Here is a 17,355-nt window from a genome sequence, read left to right on the forward strand (position 1 = left end):
TAGCTAGGGTATACTACAGATTTACTACTACCTGAAGCACAGCTGGGGTCCAAACACCTCCAGAGAAGGTGCAAGGTGTCAAGGAGGACTTCTGGCAGCCCAAGAAGACTCCTGGGTATGGGATGAGGGTGGGAAGGAGGCAGTCCATCCCCTTACACCAATCTAGGCTAGCAGAAGGAGCGGACTTGGCAGTGGACTTGGCAGTGCTAGGTTAACAGTTGGACTCAATGATCTTCAGGGTCTTTTCCAACCTAAACGATTCTATGACTTCTGCTTGCTAGAGGATGAAGCCAGAGGAAGTAGACCAGAGGATGGAGCCAATGATGGGATCTGCCCCACTACGGACGCACACAGGGCTCCCCACTTCTTCCAATACTGTAATTACTAATAAACCAGTAGCTTTCCACACACCAGTCATGCTTCTAATAACTTTCCTGTCTTTTTACCTAACTCCTTGATTTCTTCAGTGACATTTATTGCTAAAGAGGAAGCCACCACCTCTGAACGCAACAGATGAAGTACAGGTGATTTACAAAATACCATTTTATGTTTCTATGCTCTCTCTCCCTATAACACATCATTCAAAATCCCAAAATATGCTTAGCACCTCACAGGATTTCCTCCATATCTGCTTTATTGAAGTTTGTGTGCATTAACAGTCCATGCAGTCTGCGTTCAAGATTTATTGTCAACCCTGCTGATAATGACCATATCAATAACATAAATGAGAATTACAAATTCTGCCTTTTCTATGCAAATGTTAACATTATACATTCCTATAACCTGTAAGGGAAAATTGTCAAATTACATAATGTAAAACATTCATTTTCCATGATACTTTCATATCATGGAAAATGAATGTTTTACATTATATATATGGTTCATATAGGACAATGGACCACACATTTTGCAGTGGAAAATAACACTACAAGATGTTTAAAAACATAGGATACTGGTAGGCATATGAACCCAACCTACTTTAGGTGACCGCGCAAGAGAAACATCCCACTTCTACAAGCTTACAACAACGTACCCACTGGCCCCAGAGAGACAGCTACATGAAGGGGAAGGAAGTTTACGTCTCAGAAACATAGTGATAAGTTTGCTTTGAAGGCAAATGTTGCTTTTTTAAATGCTATAAAGCACCACAAGCTCAAAAGAAGTTCTTGACAAAGGGGAAATGCAGACAATCACAGTATGCAAACCGTGATAAACTGAGAAGTTGAACTCTTTGGAAGTGCTTTATAGCAAAGTGAGCAGTCTATGCAAGTCAGCTTCAACAGTTAGTTTAGGTCCTTTAGAAACTACATCTTCATCTCCATGCCTGTAATATAATGTGCACACTCAGAATTTCAGGTATTCAGTCAGCCAAAGGAAAGTCCCTTACATCCTATGCTTTGCAAAAACCTAGCCTAATGGACAGTACATGGTCCTGCTTCGACTTAAAGTAGTTTTGACTTACGCTATCTTCACTGGATTATTACAATTATTATTGGACCCACAACCAGAGCTACCAATATTTTTCTTTCAGTTGTTAGGAAATACTGGCATGTTATGAAGAAAATCAGACAGAAGTCCAAAACACATGGCTAATATTGAAGTGGTTAATCTTAGTTCATCTTAATTACTACCATCTTTCACAATCACAACATTATGCAAGGAGCAAAAATAAAGCTCACATACCATCAGAGCCTGGCTCTATGGGCCCACAGGCCACATCTGGTGCTCTCAAACTTCAGCAGCTCTTTGGGTGACGTAATTATTAGCACAGGTGGGGAAGGAGTTGAGAATAGGTGCTGAGGCTTCTGGTGGAGTGGATTCAGTCATTTATTTATGTCAGGCAGTGACTACAAACAGTGCTTAATGTTTTCGTAGAGCCACATGTGCACACTGGCAACAGGTGCAAAGTAAAAGCTAAAATTTAATTACTGTGGTAGCACACAAAAACATAAATCCCACAATATTTATGATTTGAGTCTTTCCAAAGGGAGACAAAATAGGTCATTCTCCTTCTTAGAAATTCAGAGGCTCCAAGACTTTGAAAAGCAGTCACTGGAGCCATTAAAAAGAAATCTTACACTTCATCTCCCACCATCCTGGAAAAACAACATATTAAAGCAGAATCCTAGATGGATGTATGCACACTTCCCAGTTTTGCGTAATTACGTTTCTATTTGGAGACGATAGAGCAGCCTGCTGTAAACCGCCCAATCCGCTATTTCGTCCTCATTATTAACCTTTAAATAGGTTGACTTTTACTTCAAGACATAAGAAAACAATGATTTCTACTGTTTCAGCAGGTCAAGAAGAGGAATATGCTTAGAAAATACATCCTGCTAATTCCTCCTCCTTTCTGTGCAACAACCAACCTCTATAGTCATGGAAAGGATGTCCCGAACAGTTTCTATCAGTGACTTTTATACCGCTCTCATAATTAATTTTGTACATGCTTAACATACATCTTCTCTAGCCACGGCCACGCCATGCATCAACAGTCCAAGACAGAAAAAACACTCCTCCTCAAGCAAGGAAGGGGGACAACTCACTATATAAATACGCCACTGGGATTTTCCCCCTCTAATTAATCAGATCCACCAATAGTTCATTAATAATAAACAAGAATTAAGTCTGTGAATAAGAATCTAACTCAATCTTCCCTCCAAAACGTTTTGGATGGCTTCTAATCAGATCCACAGTGCCAGGAGGTATATGTCCACATATAAGGTAAATAGTATGTATATAGAGAAGTTTTATATAAATAAAACTACGTAAACAAACACACTTTTTAATTTTGTGCAACAGACTATTCCTCAGTAAATAAACACAGCTCATGACTACTGCTTTATACTGCAAGCTATGTATCCCTCAAAGCTTTTCTTTGCTGTTTCCCTCAAACTGTCTTTATTCCCTATAATAAAAAACCAGCTATCATTATTAATTTATTAGTGTGCAACAGCAACAAGGAAAGATCTCTATTTGCTAAGGTCACTTTAGTGATAAAACTGTGGTGATAAAACTGATTAGGAAAATATCAATCAATTATCTTTTCCTCAAATGAAGGCTCGCATGGTGGTTTTCTATTGGTGTTGGTTAATTAAAACCTTTCAAACACAAAAAATCTTATGAATAACTGACACCAAAAAGAGAGGGACAGCACCGGAACAAAAAATATTTGAACCACATCCAGTAGATTTCCATGGAACGATTCTTTCTGCTGCTTCTACAGCAGTTATGTCTTTTTCTCATTCAGTAGTTGTTTCATTATATAGTCGAGATGAGCTCCAACAGCAACAGAAGGTGATTAGATATGACTTAGAGGCTGATTCAAATGACCAGTTCCAGAGCAATGCAGTTTGTAGGGCAAAAATAAAAGTCATTATAGAAGTGGCCAAAAGTGACAGGATATTACAAAAAAGCTTTAGCCAAGAGTTACGGCAGCCGTCTGTAAAATGGAAGAGACTTTTCCAACGTGTTTGGCCTTAGGGGTAAATGACATACCTGTTCTGTAGCCACTTTCATATAAACAGCACCATACGCTCAGAAGCTCTACGACCTCAACCATTTTTTGTCAAAAACAAAGTTATCTTTATTATTTAGAAGGTCAATCAGTCATGCTACAAAGCGTCTTGTTTAAAATGGACTTTTACCTGAGATGGACTGAGAGCTAAGAGAATACAACTCAACTCGCTCTGATCACAGAGTTTTGTACAGAACAGCAAGCCCTGAAGCAGCAAGTAGTCTTCTCCTGATTGCCATATGTTAGCCAAATGTCTCTTCTTAATTCCTATTTATACTTGCTTTCTTTTAGTTCCAGAAAATTATAGATACCCATGTGATGACTATTGCATGCTGGGTAATATACAGAGTTTCTTTAGTACCAGAAAAATACATTTAAATAAAAAACACCCAACACAAGTCAACCTGTCAAAATTTAAGCAGCATTTTAGAGCTGGCCTCTGATAATCAGCAGCAAGAAAAACTAAGACTTGCATGAATATAGATAGAATCTTATTTAGACTTCTCATGTTAGAGGAGCACAGCCAGAAACTAAACTTTAAGTGATAGCTTTGCTGTACATGTAGAATATGAAAAAAAATCTAAATTAATTGTTCGCTAAAGTAAATGCAGCATAGAAGCCATTCAGCCTGAAATTCCACGGACACCTCAAACAAAACAAAAGTTCCCATTTCCCCATTGCTTTCTCCCCCCATAAGGACTGTTTCCATATCCTTATGCTGCCAAGCAGCGTGGTTGAAGAAAGGGCCTAATTCAAACACGGAAGGAGATGAAAATCAAGTGGAAGACAAAGAGCTCATTACGACACGAAGTCACATTAGACAAGGCTTGGAAAGAAAGAGAAGCTGTGGCTAGGAGCACAAGGATAAAGAGAGCAGGACTAGGAGCCAGGGTAAGTGAGCACGACAGGAACAAACCAGAAAAGAAGACAAAGTCAATCCTTAGGGCAGAAAAGAAAATGTTAGGTATTGGCATATCAGCTACTGCTCGAGAGGGGCTGCTTGTTTCACTTGTATTTTATATTTACAAAAAGCTAAAGACAGATGCTGAAGATTTATTAATTATACAGCAGAAACTACAAACTATGATTCAATAGCCTTCACGTGCATAAAGTCATAAATTGTTTCTCTTCTGTTTAATACACTTGTTTCACTGTCACATGACTTAAATGGCGTTACAGTAGTTTAAATCAGGGGTAAATCCCTGGAAATAAAGGCATGACCCTGCTATGAAACCACTGTGAGGACAGGAAGATCAACTCCAGTCCATTAGATGCACTTTCCAATTTTTCATGCTGGAATGTCCTCTAAATCACTTTGTGCAGCTATCTTAGCTCTCCAGTTCGAAAAATTCATTGGGAACATTTTCATTTCATTTCTCTCTTCCACAGCCTTAAGATGCTGACCATTTGTCATGCACTGGTCTAAAGTGTGTGGTTTCATTACCTAAAAACTAAGCAGCGTCTACTGTTATGCAAGCAAGTAGAGGAAAAGAATGTCATCTAGATTTAAGGTAATAAACCCACATGCCTTGGAATCACTCCCAAAAGCACTTAAGACGGGAAATGAAACTTTACTGCCCTGGTGTATTATTGTGGTGCCCAAGAGCACTACGATAGTTTGGGATGAGGCTCAGAATTTCCATTAGAGACCCAATTTGCAGGAAGTTTAACTTGGCCATGAACATTTGCTTGAGGCTAAAAACTATTTTATAAGCTCTCCCTCCAAGTGCCAATAATTTAAAAAGTTTGGTTGGATTTCAGTCAAAGAATAGCTATAAATTTGTCATCTCACAGAGAAGACACGATGATGTCAGCTGCCCGTAGACTCCTAACAGAGACTCGTGCTAGACTTCGGATCCTGCCTATTTTTTTCCTAGGCTGAGCAGCTTTAGGTTAATTTATTGAAGTCTCACTCTTTAAACATTTAGCCATATGGCACGATAATTCCCCAGATTGCCTCAGGTCATCAAGGAGCAGCAGATGCAGACACAATGGTATCACAAGCAACAGCTACTGTTCAGAGGCAAGCAGCGAGTTGCTATTCTACCCTACCATCATCCAGCTCCAAAACATGGGCCCACACACAACATTGGACTCCTTTTCTTTCCGAAACAGTAACTTCTATTAAAGTAAAAAAACCCCAAACAAAAAACCCCACCAAAACCCCACACCAAAAAACCAAAACCCAACAAACAAACCCTAACAGCTTTCCAGGAAAGATTCAGAGGAATAAACAGAAAACTTGAAAACTTTGAACAAATATTTTTCCTGAAGTACCCAACATACTAATACACAGAAATAAAATCTGGAAAATTAAATAAACTGAGTAGACTTTTTAGCTCAGAGAAATTTAAAAAACAAACAACCCCCAAAACACCCCAAAACCAGACAAGCATCTATTTTACAGCCCTAAAACTTTTCATCTACCTACCTTTCAATTCTACATGCCTTTCATGCGGACTCTCAAATCATTCTAAAATGCAACACTTTCAATATTCACCTTCCCAGATCTTCTGTACTACTAACCTCATTATCCAGCTGGCACTTGCTGTCTTTACTTGGCCTCTGCATTTTTCGAAGTGTGGATTCCTCAGAATCTGTGGACTGAAAAGAAATTAATTGTTTTAGATTCAGCATGCTGACAAGCGAGCTACTTACCTGAAAAACGTGAAAGGGGAGATGAGCACAGAGTAGAACTGAGCACATTACAACGGTATTCTTATCCATCTACCTGCCCTCTTCACCTCGCCTCTCCCACGCAGGAGACTAACCGAGCAAAATTGACGGTTAAACATTGTTCTTTCTGAGTGATACCAGGAAGGTAAGAATCCTTAAGGCCAGCAGACAGATACTGACAGAAGTGCTTTCTCTCCTCTAACAAAATTAAGCTATCCCCTAACAGAAGCACCTTTGATGCCCATTAATCCCAAATTTCTCCCGTGAACCAGAATGCAACAGAACAGAAAAGGAAAATAGGAAATATTTAGAGGAGGAAGAGAGAAGATAAAAAGAACAACAAAATGAAAGGCAATGAAGAGATAGCTCTTAAGGCAGTTTAGGACTTTACACTGAGAAGGTCTGAGGGATGGGGAAATGGTGGATGTGTTCCTTCTCAAAGACGCAACATGATGCGCAGAGTCCACTGCAAATAGAGCACCCTTGTGAGAATCTAGATGGGCTTCCCAACAGTTCTTTCACGAGGAAAAAAAAAAAAAAATCAGACTGGAAGCAAGCAGCTTAAGAAAGACAGAAAAGAAAAAAATACAGATGTACAACTCCATCCTGTGTGTCCTGCTACAGAAGAAGTAAACTTAAGAGAGATATTAATAACTAGTTATGGCCCAAAGGAACGCTCTTCAGCCCTGTCTTCCTCAAAAGCTGGCTACAGCTGCAACGGCAGCACGTATTACTGGGAAGACACGTGAGGATAGAAGTACACAGTTCCAACAGCTGCTGCCACCCCTCTCTGCCAAACATAATGTAATGCAATCAGGAGAATTCAGACATGCATAGTTCAGAAAAGAAACTGCTTATTAGGTGTTCAGGAAGCGCAGTCAGATGAGTCTGATGGCTCGAGTCAAGATATATCATGACAGAGACATGAAGTTACACACACGGCCTCAGTCATGCTCTTAACAGATCAAATCCACACCGACACTTCCACTGCGTAAGAGTAATTGCTGTTAAGGAAAGTACTTCATTGTTAAATGAGCAGAGAATACAAACACGCAAGGTCGTTACAACAAACATTCACTCCCTACCACAGCACGCCAAAAGGTACCGCTCTCTGAAACAAGATTTCAATTACCTTTTTCTCTGCTTTATCCTTTCCATGTTCTTTTGAATGCTCCCCATCTTTTTCTCTGTCCCTGTGTCTATCCCTTTCCCGATCTTTTCCCCTATCTCTGTCTTTCTCTCGTTCTCTGTCCCTAGCCTTATCCTTGTCTCTTCCTTTCACTCTGTCCTTTTCTCTTCCTCCTTCATTTTTTTTCTCTCTTTCCTGTCCTTTATCACGGTCAAGATCAGCTTCTCGTTCTATGTCTCCTTTTCCCTTGTTTTTCTCTGTTTCTCTCCCTTGCTTGGTTGTTCTGCTTTTGTTTCTTTCCCTTTCTTGTTTTTCTCCATCCTTAAAGGTGTCTCTTTCAGGGTCTTTGTGCCTGTCTTCATTATCCTTCTGTTTATCACTTTCCTTTTCTCTTTCTTCGCCCTCTTTCAAATCTCCTTTGGGTTTTCTGTCTCTGCTTGAGCTTCTGTCTTTAATTTCAATGTCTCCTCTACCCTAAAAAGAAAGTAAAAACTAAAAATTAATTCCAATACATGGCAACTCTATCATGCAGTTACTTTCCACAGACAAAAATGCAAGCTAAAATCCAAACAAACAATAAACCATAAAAAGCAGTAGCCCCTGTACCCCACAAAAGCTGCAAATGCCTACCTCTCTATCTCTATGGCTTTTTTGTTCTTCTGGTTTGGAGTCTCTGCTTTCTTTATCTCGAGATTTAGAGGAGGGAGGTTTCCCTTTAGCATCAATTCTTTCCCCAGCTAAGATCCGTTTTACAGCAACATCACTGGACAGCTGCAAGGAATAGAAAAACAGCATGGAAATGAGGAAATTATTTTATTAAATATCTCCTTTCTTCTCATCTCTGTCATCAACATGACTGGGTTTTGGGCCAGGAAGGTTTAAATAAAGCTTATATTTCTGCTCTTTTGGAAACATTCTTTCATAGGAGTAATAATGCTCTTTTATGTCAAACAGCTCCTTGTAATTCTTGTAATAATTTGATTATATGGGCCAGAGCTATACAAATATATGGTGCTTTTTATGTATTATAGCACAATAGCAACAACTTAATTATTTTTCAAAATGGTAAGGTAAATGACTGTGAAATCCTTATACCACAACTGCTAGATTGTTTAAACACTCTTAAAACCACATTATTTGCATCCAGTCTTAGGCCACTCCACTTTCACCTAATACTTGCTCAATCAGCAACAGTCACTAAAGATAACTACATGAAGAACGACTTTCAATAAGCTGCAGGAACACTGCTTAAAAAGCTTCTACATCTAGTTCATTTATTAAGACAACAAGCAATTATTAATTAGATTATTTACACAGCAAGTTAACGTCATGTTTTCATGTCCAAGCGGCAAAGAGTTTGACTAGATTAATTAAAAAAAAAAAAAGAAAGAAAAGAAAAAACCCACCACATTGCCAGGGAATTCTCCTTCCTGAAACAGGAACAGCATTTAGATCACTAAAACTGATATCACCCTGGGGGTTGACTCCTGATTCTCTCCTGGTTTCTAAATGCAAAACTACGAAATTTTGTGGATTTTCATATTTGGACACAAACTTCTGCACATTAGCAACATTCTCCTGAACTACGTAACTCCAAGCAGCGTGCTCAGCTCAGCACTAAAAGTATCAAGACAGAGATTGAAGGAAATCTGTTGCACAATACACATTAAGCACAATAAAAGCCAAGGGGCTAATTATCTTAGCTCAAATGGGTAAGACTATATCCTCTGGATATTAAAACTCATCCCAACATTCTACAAAGCTATTCCATCAAGCACATTTTCCAACTCGTCCAGTCTCTGCGCGTATGTTTATCAACTTCCCCCTTCCTGATCTGAAGCAATTCATAAGGAAGAAGCTCATAGCACTCAGCTAATTAAAACAAAATAACATAAATTTAAATGAGTAGATTATCAGACAGAGATAATCCAAACTAAACCTCCAGAGAGCCTGTAAACACAATTTCTTCACACTCATTAATTCAAGGGGTTTAGATAATACCTTTGTATTTCAAAAATCTCTGTAACACCTATAAGCAAAGAATTGACATTACTTTTAATGAAACAATTATTTTAAGAATACAACAATTATTTTAAGAACTGCCCCTGCAGTTATTTTAACATGTTACCAAATGTTTCCTTTGCTGCATTTCCATACTCAAAAAAGTAAAAAAAAAAAACCAAAAAACACCAACAAAGCGGCACATTGGAAAAATTACTTTCATTACAGAATTAGAGATTTGACCGAAATTTTAAAGAAGATAAAGTCAAAGGTGGCAGCATCTGGTCATATAATTAACATGTCTGCATCCAAAAGTTTTAAAAGTTAAAAGCTTTATAATCTTCTTTAAATCTAATAAATGTTACTAAATGATCAATGAATAAGGTGAAAAATAAAAACCGGTATACATTAAAAGCACTAAAATATCCAGAACGTATTTGCATGGGGACCTGGCTCAAACTCTGCTAAGGATCATACACTATGTATTATTATTATTAAGTGGTAACCCAACGTTTACCTTGTGTAATTAAAAATAGCAGATGAGTGTCAATAAATGTTGCAAATAAGCTCTGATAATATATCACCATGTGTATAAAATATATATGTGATGTCTTACTTTATTTAAGCAACACTTCCCAATTGCTTGAAGGAATTCATTGGTTTTTTCAGGTTCGTGTCCAGCCACAACACGCGCCGGTTTTACAGACAGCGGCTCTCCTGTTACCATTACAACAGCATCAATTGCCTTCTGAAGGAAGCTGATTTTGGCATCTTTATCCTGGTAAAAGAGCAATTAAGAAATAATATTGAGACTCCAAAATAATTCTGCACACCACCTAGAAAACTAGAAAACCTCTGAAGGGAAGAACAGTTGTGGAAAGCATCCGTACCACAAGAGCAGCAAGTGGTTTGTAAGGTCAGGAAAGAGGGCTGCCCCTGATTTAGAGTTAGCTATTTATTTCTGATTAAGAAAGGACAGCTTTAATAACAGATCAACACTGAACTGGAACGACCAAAGTATAACTCTGTCTTTTTTAATATGCTTATAGCTCCAGTGCATTTAAGTCTTTTGGCACTCTGTTTTCACAGATTCCATGATGAAGATGATAAAGTTTTGTTTAACAAATCCTGCAAGTATTACCAAAAGAATCACTAAAGAGTTACAACGGCATCATTAGAGCAGGAATTGCTTAGAAGGACAGTTCTTGCCTTGAACCTTTTTCAGCACAGAAGTCCCAAAGTTACGGGACAAACATAAGTCTAAATTGAGGGACTGACTTACATGCTTGTACACATACTTTACAAACCAGACTTAACAGTGAGTAAAGAAAACATACGAGAGAGGGTGGGAAAGAGATACAGGCACATATTTTTATCTCCACAGTTGCCAGATGTGTTTCAGTTTTATAATTACACTTTGCAAACAACTTTCCCCAAGTGCCCCTCAGTAGAGATGATGGCTTTTGGTGATTATGCAAAATCATAAGAAAAAAAGAAAGACAAAATAAACCAAGCCCCACCAAGTAAAATTTTACTGGAGGGTTCCTAGCCCAGCGAATGAAATCACGGTGTGAAGTCTCTGCAGCTGCAGAATACTTGGGCGGGAGGAAGGTTTTTAATTAATAAAACATAATAAAATTCAAGGAATATTTACCAGGCCCAGCACAGAAGTCTACTCACTCATCCTTTACAGTCATGAGTGGAGATAAAGAAAGTATTTTACTAGCCTGTTAAAAAGTAAACCCATGTCAGAAGAAATCTGTGTGCATGTTTTAATAGGCATTGCTTCAAAAGAATACAAACTACAGCATTCAAAACTGGTAACCGAAAAGCAGACCACAGCCATTTCAGTTAATTCAGAGAAGGAGCAGTTGTAATTATCCAGTAAAACACCTGATTTTGCACTGCACTTACTGAGTATCTCAGGTGCACAGATCCAACATGACCTGGATCAAATTTGACAGACGTACCGATACAGAGGAAAGCAACCTAAGTCAGTATTCCCTCAGCTGAGCAAGGCCAGCTGGTAGCCCTATCTATTCCTCTGGCACTGGAGCTTAACGGAGCCGTTCACGTGGCATCTCGAGTCCCAGAGCCACTCTCCATAAACAAGATCTGGGTTCTCCTGCAAGCACGCGAATGATAATTAAACGCGTGGGAAGATGGTCTCCAGAGTCAGGGCATTTCCCGTCTTTGACTCATCCTAAACAATGAAAACAAACAACTGCCACATAGCTGGGATTTTCAGATTGTCTCCGTTAACTTCAGGAGCACTTCACTCTCACCAGTGCATTCAAAAATAAAAAAGGAAAGGAAGGAAATACTGCAACCTCCTATTAAAATAATTGTCTGTCCTTCCAAGGACATATGCAATCTATTAATTTAGGGAAGGAGACAGGACACCATTCTAAACCAAACATGTTTCCAAATAAAGATCCAAATTTTCCTCCTACATCCTCATCGTATTCAGCAGTCATATTATCAGTGCGGTCTGTCCATATAAGAAATCCTCAGGAACCCAATGAAAAATGTACGGCTCCCACCCGCATCAGTAAATAAAATTCTATCAAAATAGAAACAAACATCTGAAGCAATGCTGAGAGCTTAAGGAAATATTTTTTAATAGATAGGATAGATTTCAAAAAAGGTATCTCCCCTATTTCAAGTGGTAGTACTTTTTTTTTATATATATATATATAAAAAAAATATAAAGACTTTGTGTGTGTGTATATAAAGCTGATGTGAAAGATTAAAAGAGCAAGCCTGATATCCAATCTTTCCATTTATAAGAGAAGAATTTTTTACTAGACCTAAGACAAACCGTTCTGATAAACAGGCAGACAGCAACGTCATCCAATGTAGCTGGTAGAAGAGGTGTATTTGTTTCAGAGGAATCCTCACGCTTTAAATCCCCCTTACATCTCTCTCCAATTGATTCTATGACTACACATCCCTGAGACACACCAGAACTCAGTGAGGTCCATGTGCATGCCCTCCAGGCCAGATTTGGCTCGTGGGATGCTTCCAGTCTGCCTCCTACATATCTCTATGCAGGAGGAGAGGACCAGCTATCCAAGCAGAACGCATTACCCCAACAGTGGAGACATAAAAGGTAGCACAGAAGAAACGGTGGGTACTTCAGGACCCCACTGCTACATCCAGATGGGAGACGTGAGTGGAAACTAGAAACGAAGACAGTTGCTGCACGTATGTGTGCATGACGCTGCGTAGGATGTAAGGGGATGTGCAAGCCAGGAGCCAGCCGCAGCCACCACAGAGGCTGGACCACGATCTCTGGGCTTGCCTAATTTCAGTCTCGTGATCTGTGACAGCACAGCCAGCTTGCAAAGAGCACCTGTCAATTTTTCCCAGCCCACAGCAAGCAAGCTGTGGACTACAGCTCTGGGACTATTTCACAGTGAGTACCAACCTCTTCTTTTTTCTGAAAGCATCCTGCCAGTTCCAAGTCCGTGCACCCACTGCCAGATCATCACACCAGGTGAGTATCAGTCCCTAGTGTTACATAAAGCAGATCACCCTCACATAAAAACACATAACAGCTACTCACAACACAGACTCTGGCTGCTGCTCTCAGACTCCAGCTCTCTGTGGGTAGTTTTGGTTTCTGCATAAAGATTACTCTCCTGATTTTCTACAACTCCGACAGAAATCAGAGTAAGGAAGCATCCTGTGACAGCCAAGTCTTTCTCCTGACCAGTGTTTTGAGAAGGGGAATGCAAGCTAGAGATATTTTCCCCCACGTTACTGCATTTTGATCTCCTCTCCCTGAATTATTGAAAACTCCTATGGATTGTGAAAGAAATTCTCAGAGAGGTACTCAAGATTGGCGTAACTTCACAGCTATCACAGGATATAGATACAAACAAAGATCTAGTCAGGAGTTGCTAGGAAATCTGCTTTTTCGATCCACAAACAAAATGCACAGTGCTCTCCAAAGCAGCAGCAGCAGCAGGTGCTAAGCTGCTCTCCATCACAGAACCTACTGACAAGTTTCAACAGGGACAATATCAACAAAACCAACACTCCGTTGATTAAATAACTTAGATTTTAGTTATTATCCTGACAACAATAAGAACAGTCGCAGAAATAAATGCAATAATTAGCTGCAAGTGCGTAAAATATCCATGCAACTGGGTGACAAGGCAGGCTCAGAGACCTTTCACACTTTCAGTTGCTATGTTAAACAATCACCAAGGGATGTAGCTGCCTAACAACATACAAACACCGCATCACTTGCCAAATAAGTGACCAGTTTCTAATCGAGTCAGCAGTTGGGAGAAGTCAGCATCCCTGGCTCAGCAAAGAGGCAGAAGACAGTAGAAGAGCAGCAAGCAGAGACTAAAGTCACCCTTGTACTTCAGAAAAGCATTTTTCAGTAATAACATTAACCTCCTCTTTCAGTAATTAGCTGTTTGTATACAGTAATAAAGCTACTGTGGAATGCAAATACTGGACGAATGCCTCAGCAAGTCCTGGGATACTAAGCAAGAATATTTAGTGTATGTATGTATACATATCTGTACATTTACATGTGTATACACACACATATATAAACCAATAAATATAAACCTATACATTTCACTGAGAGAGCACAAGACTCTTTCAAAGCTGTGTGTGGATTTCCCGTGTTCGCGATTTATTATCGATGCTTAACTACTTCAAGGCATGTACTATCTTGCTACATAATGATTCTTTTCATCTGTAATACAACAGGATTTTTGGAAACCTGGTTTTAGATTAACCCTCACTGTTTTGAAATTTGTAAAGAAATAGTTCTTTACATACGACAGCTTGCTTGCGTCACATCCACTAATGCGATCTACAGGTATTTACCCTCATGCATGATATAACCAACAGGCAACAGCTTTTACAATTTCTTCACAAAACTAAAGACAGGTACTTGACATCAAATGCAGAAAAGACCAAAAGTACCTTGTGGTGAGTTTCAAAGAATACGAATATTAAAGCTAAATAAACAAAGAAGTTTCATACCCACCTTAACGTTATCTGATTTCAATTCAAAATCCGTGTAAAGTCCTTTCATAAAACCTGTCACTCTAATTACCTTCAAAAGAGAAGAAAAGGAGTAAGTTGAGAACACTTGAAGGCCTCTGTTCAATAAAGCTCGTGTGGTAACAGGAAATACATTGGCCTTACTTGCTCTCAGAGATGACACCTCATTTAGAACTATTTCTAGAGCAGGTTCGGAGCTCTGCTGTGTCTCTGGAACAACGAGACTTAATCCTCGCTTACGGCTCAGGCCTCCCTTCCTATTTAATTCCATCTTTAACCTTGATGGTCAGTGAACCCGGGAGATTCACAGTGTAAACACCAGCATATGCATTTTAAATGCAGCTCTGCATTATTCCCTTATTGGCATCTTTACATGTGATTATATATAAAAGCAGCAGCTCAGTAACTATTAAAATTAACATTTTTTTTTTTTTTTTTCGATGGAAGGTGGAAAAACAACCTACTAGCAGGTTTCATGACGGATCAAATGCCCAGCAGCCTGAGGGAAGGAGCCAGACCCCTCGTCTGGTCTTCACCACCGGCAACCACCCCAAAACCCTTGAAGTTTCCTCACCACCCCTAAAACCCCTCAAGGTTTACTCACTACCCCGAGCGTACCCCCTGTAGTAGTGACCTCCGTGCTGCACCCAGCCCTGTGCGGGCCCCGGAAAGCTGACAGGGTCTCCTCTCCCGGGCCAGGGAGCGCTCAGGGCCCCGGGCCCCCCCCCCGGCAGAGCCTCCCCCCCCCCCCCCCAGCCCCTCGCCTGGGGGACCCCCTCTCCCCCCGCCCCCCCCCCCGCGGCAGCCATACCCCCGCCCGCCAGGGGGCGGCCGAGCCCGCAGGGAAGGCCCTGTTGCCTAGCAACAGCGGAGCGGGCCCGCAGGCCGGTTCCCGGCCCACCTCGGTGATCACGTCGTGCAGGTAGCGGAAGGGCGGCTTACTCAGCAACCGGTCCGTCAGCGGCGGCTTACGGATCACTCGGCCCAAAGACTCCTGCGTCCGCCGCACCACCGCCTCGTTCATAGCGGCGGCGGGACGGCGGAACCACGCCGCCGCCGCCGCCACCGGCGGCTTCGAGCATTCCCGGCCTGCCCCGCGGCGCAGGGCGCCTCACTGCGCAAGCGCAGTGCCGGGGTAGGCGGTTGCTAGGCACAACGCGGCCTTAGCAACCGGGCCGGCGGCCTGGTTAGGCCCTGACCTCCCCTGGCCTGGGGGAAGAGGCCTTGGAGTCAGCCCAAAGGCTCTTGGCTCACAGAACTAGTCACACACCTGCCCCTTGTTTGAATAATCTGCAAATAAACAGCGCTCAGAAACTTCAGTTGTATCTTTTGGTGTTTTTTTAAAAATTGTTCTTGAAGTAAAGAAGTAGAAAATAAGAGTGATGGATGAGGGAGAAGGAGCCAATGTCAGGATTGCCCGATCTCACATCATACTCCCTAGCAAAGCAAAGCCACAGCCATTAAAGAGCAGCACGGGACCCTCAGCACCGTCCTTGTCTCCTGCAGAGACATCCTCGTCCTCCCCGTTGCCCCCAGCCAGCATACTGCACGCTCCCTGCAACCTGCTTCGTCCTCACTCCATCGCAGCCCTCATCAACAAACAAAAACCAAGCCGTGCCCCAGCTTCCACATTGCTACCAATCTCCCTGACCAGGTTCAGGAACCTGAGAAAGAATACACTGCTTTTCTGCTCGGCCAGTCATGAACATTAATGTTTGAAAGCTGAATTTCAACAGAGCTGCATGGGGGTTGTGCTGCCATACTTCAGCTTACAACCTTGGAAGAACAGACCAGATTCAGGAACAAAAAAAGAGACGTGTTACAAAATACATTTATCTGGTGTTAGTTCAAGTAATGAAAGATGTTATTTTTTCAGCAGAGGAGGGGAAGCGGATGGCTTCTGAGAGCAGGTGGTTGAAGGGGAGCAATTTGTGTCTTCCCCCAACCCAAAACTGGTGGGTTGATGAGGTTCCCAGACAGGCTGTGACTACAGGGTCTGGTGAGCCTGGGAAGAAGAGGAGGTGTCGACAGCTTCTACATCCAAGGGCATCGGAAGAGGTCTCAGAGGAAGCAAGAGGAGTGGGAAGAAGCTGCTCTAGGGAAGAGGGTTGTTTGTTTTGGAATCGTGTGGTTTATCTGGATTTCTGCCACTGGCTCTCCATGAAGCGTCTGAGATGCCTGAGAAGGAATCTCAGGAGGTTTGTGAAATTTGACCTTTGGCGTGCACGTTTTGCTGAAGAGGTAGTACCCTGAGGAAGCACAGCTCAATTTAACTGAAGAACAAAAAGCTAGCAACTCACAGAGTCTCCGCAAATCCCTGTGGACCTAAAGGGAGGCATTGGAATGGAGAGACCACCGTAAAACAGATAGCTTCAAGTTTAGTCTGGAGACCTAGTCTTTTTGAGGACCTTGGACTAGAGTTGTTCACAGACGTTGGGCAAGCTGAGACCAATCCTCCCAAAGACATCAGTACGAATTTCAGCTGACCACACAGCATCAATACGAGACAAAACAGCGTACCAAACGGCTCAAGACAAGACTCACAGATCTCTGGCACGTGCCAAAAGCCATCCTAACACCAAAAGTTTGGTAGAGACACTTGCTGTTTTGAGCACTTCACCACCATCACAAACAGGAATTGATGTCGACGCACACTGCCTTTTCCTCCAAGCTTTGCTTCCTCCCAGAGCAAGGGACTCTGCCCTTTCCAGCCACTAGTTTGACATAATACAGCAGAAATTCTTTGCAGAAATAGGCTGGAAAGCAGCAAGACAGCACCATTGTACGTATCGCTGGCCAAATATTCAAAGCCCAGCAGCAGGAGTGTAAAGCTCCCTAACTCTATTTCTTTTCACATACCACGAAAGGCAGGATACTATCTCCAGTCTCAAATAGCCTTATGGACTCAGTAGCTTAAGCACACATGTATATACGTAGTTTCCAACCCCTATCACCTGAGCTACTGAATGCTGCTGTAAAATACAGATATCTCAAAGAC

General features: G+C 41.3%; 1 protein-coding gene across 2 annotated transcripts in view; it reads right to left on the reverse strand.

Annotated features, from left to right (window-relative positions):
• Nucleotides 1-15,468, reverse strand: part of TRAF3IP1 (TRAF3 interacting protein 1) — a 43,030-nt gene extending 27,562 nt beyond the window's left edge. The window contains exons 1-6 of one of the 2 annotated variants that reach the window (XM_075755873.1): nt 15,259-15,468; nt 14,341-14,409; nt 9,940-10,101; nt 7,953-8,093; nt 7,326-7,796; nt 6,044-6,121 (exon numbers count right to left, since the gene is read on the reverse strand). In XM_075755873.1, the coding sequence (XP_075611988.1) occupies nt 6,044-6,121; nt 7,326-7,796; nt 7,953-8,093; nt 9,940-10,101; nt 14,341-14,409; nt 15,259-15,381 (1,044 nt within the window). In that variant the 5' untranslated portion in view covers nt 15,382-15,468. The remainder of the gene's footprint in view (nt 1-6,043; nt 6,122-7,325; nt 7,797-7,952; nt 8,094-9,939; nt 10,102-14,340; nt 14,410-15,258) is intronic. The other variant, XM_075755874.1, reaches the window with a different exon arrangement.
• Nucleotides 15,469-17,355: the final 1,887 nt, after the last annotated feature.

The sequence above is a fragment of the Balearica regulorum genome, chromosome 6 (assembly GCF_011004875.1).
Source record: "Balearica regulorum gibbericeps isolate bBalReg1 chromosome 6, bBalReg1.pri, whole genome shotgun sequence".
In the NCBI taxonomy this organism is placed as follows: Eukaryota; Metazoa; Chordata; class Aves; order Gruiformes; family Gruidae; genus Balearica; species Balearica regulorum.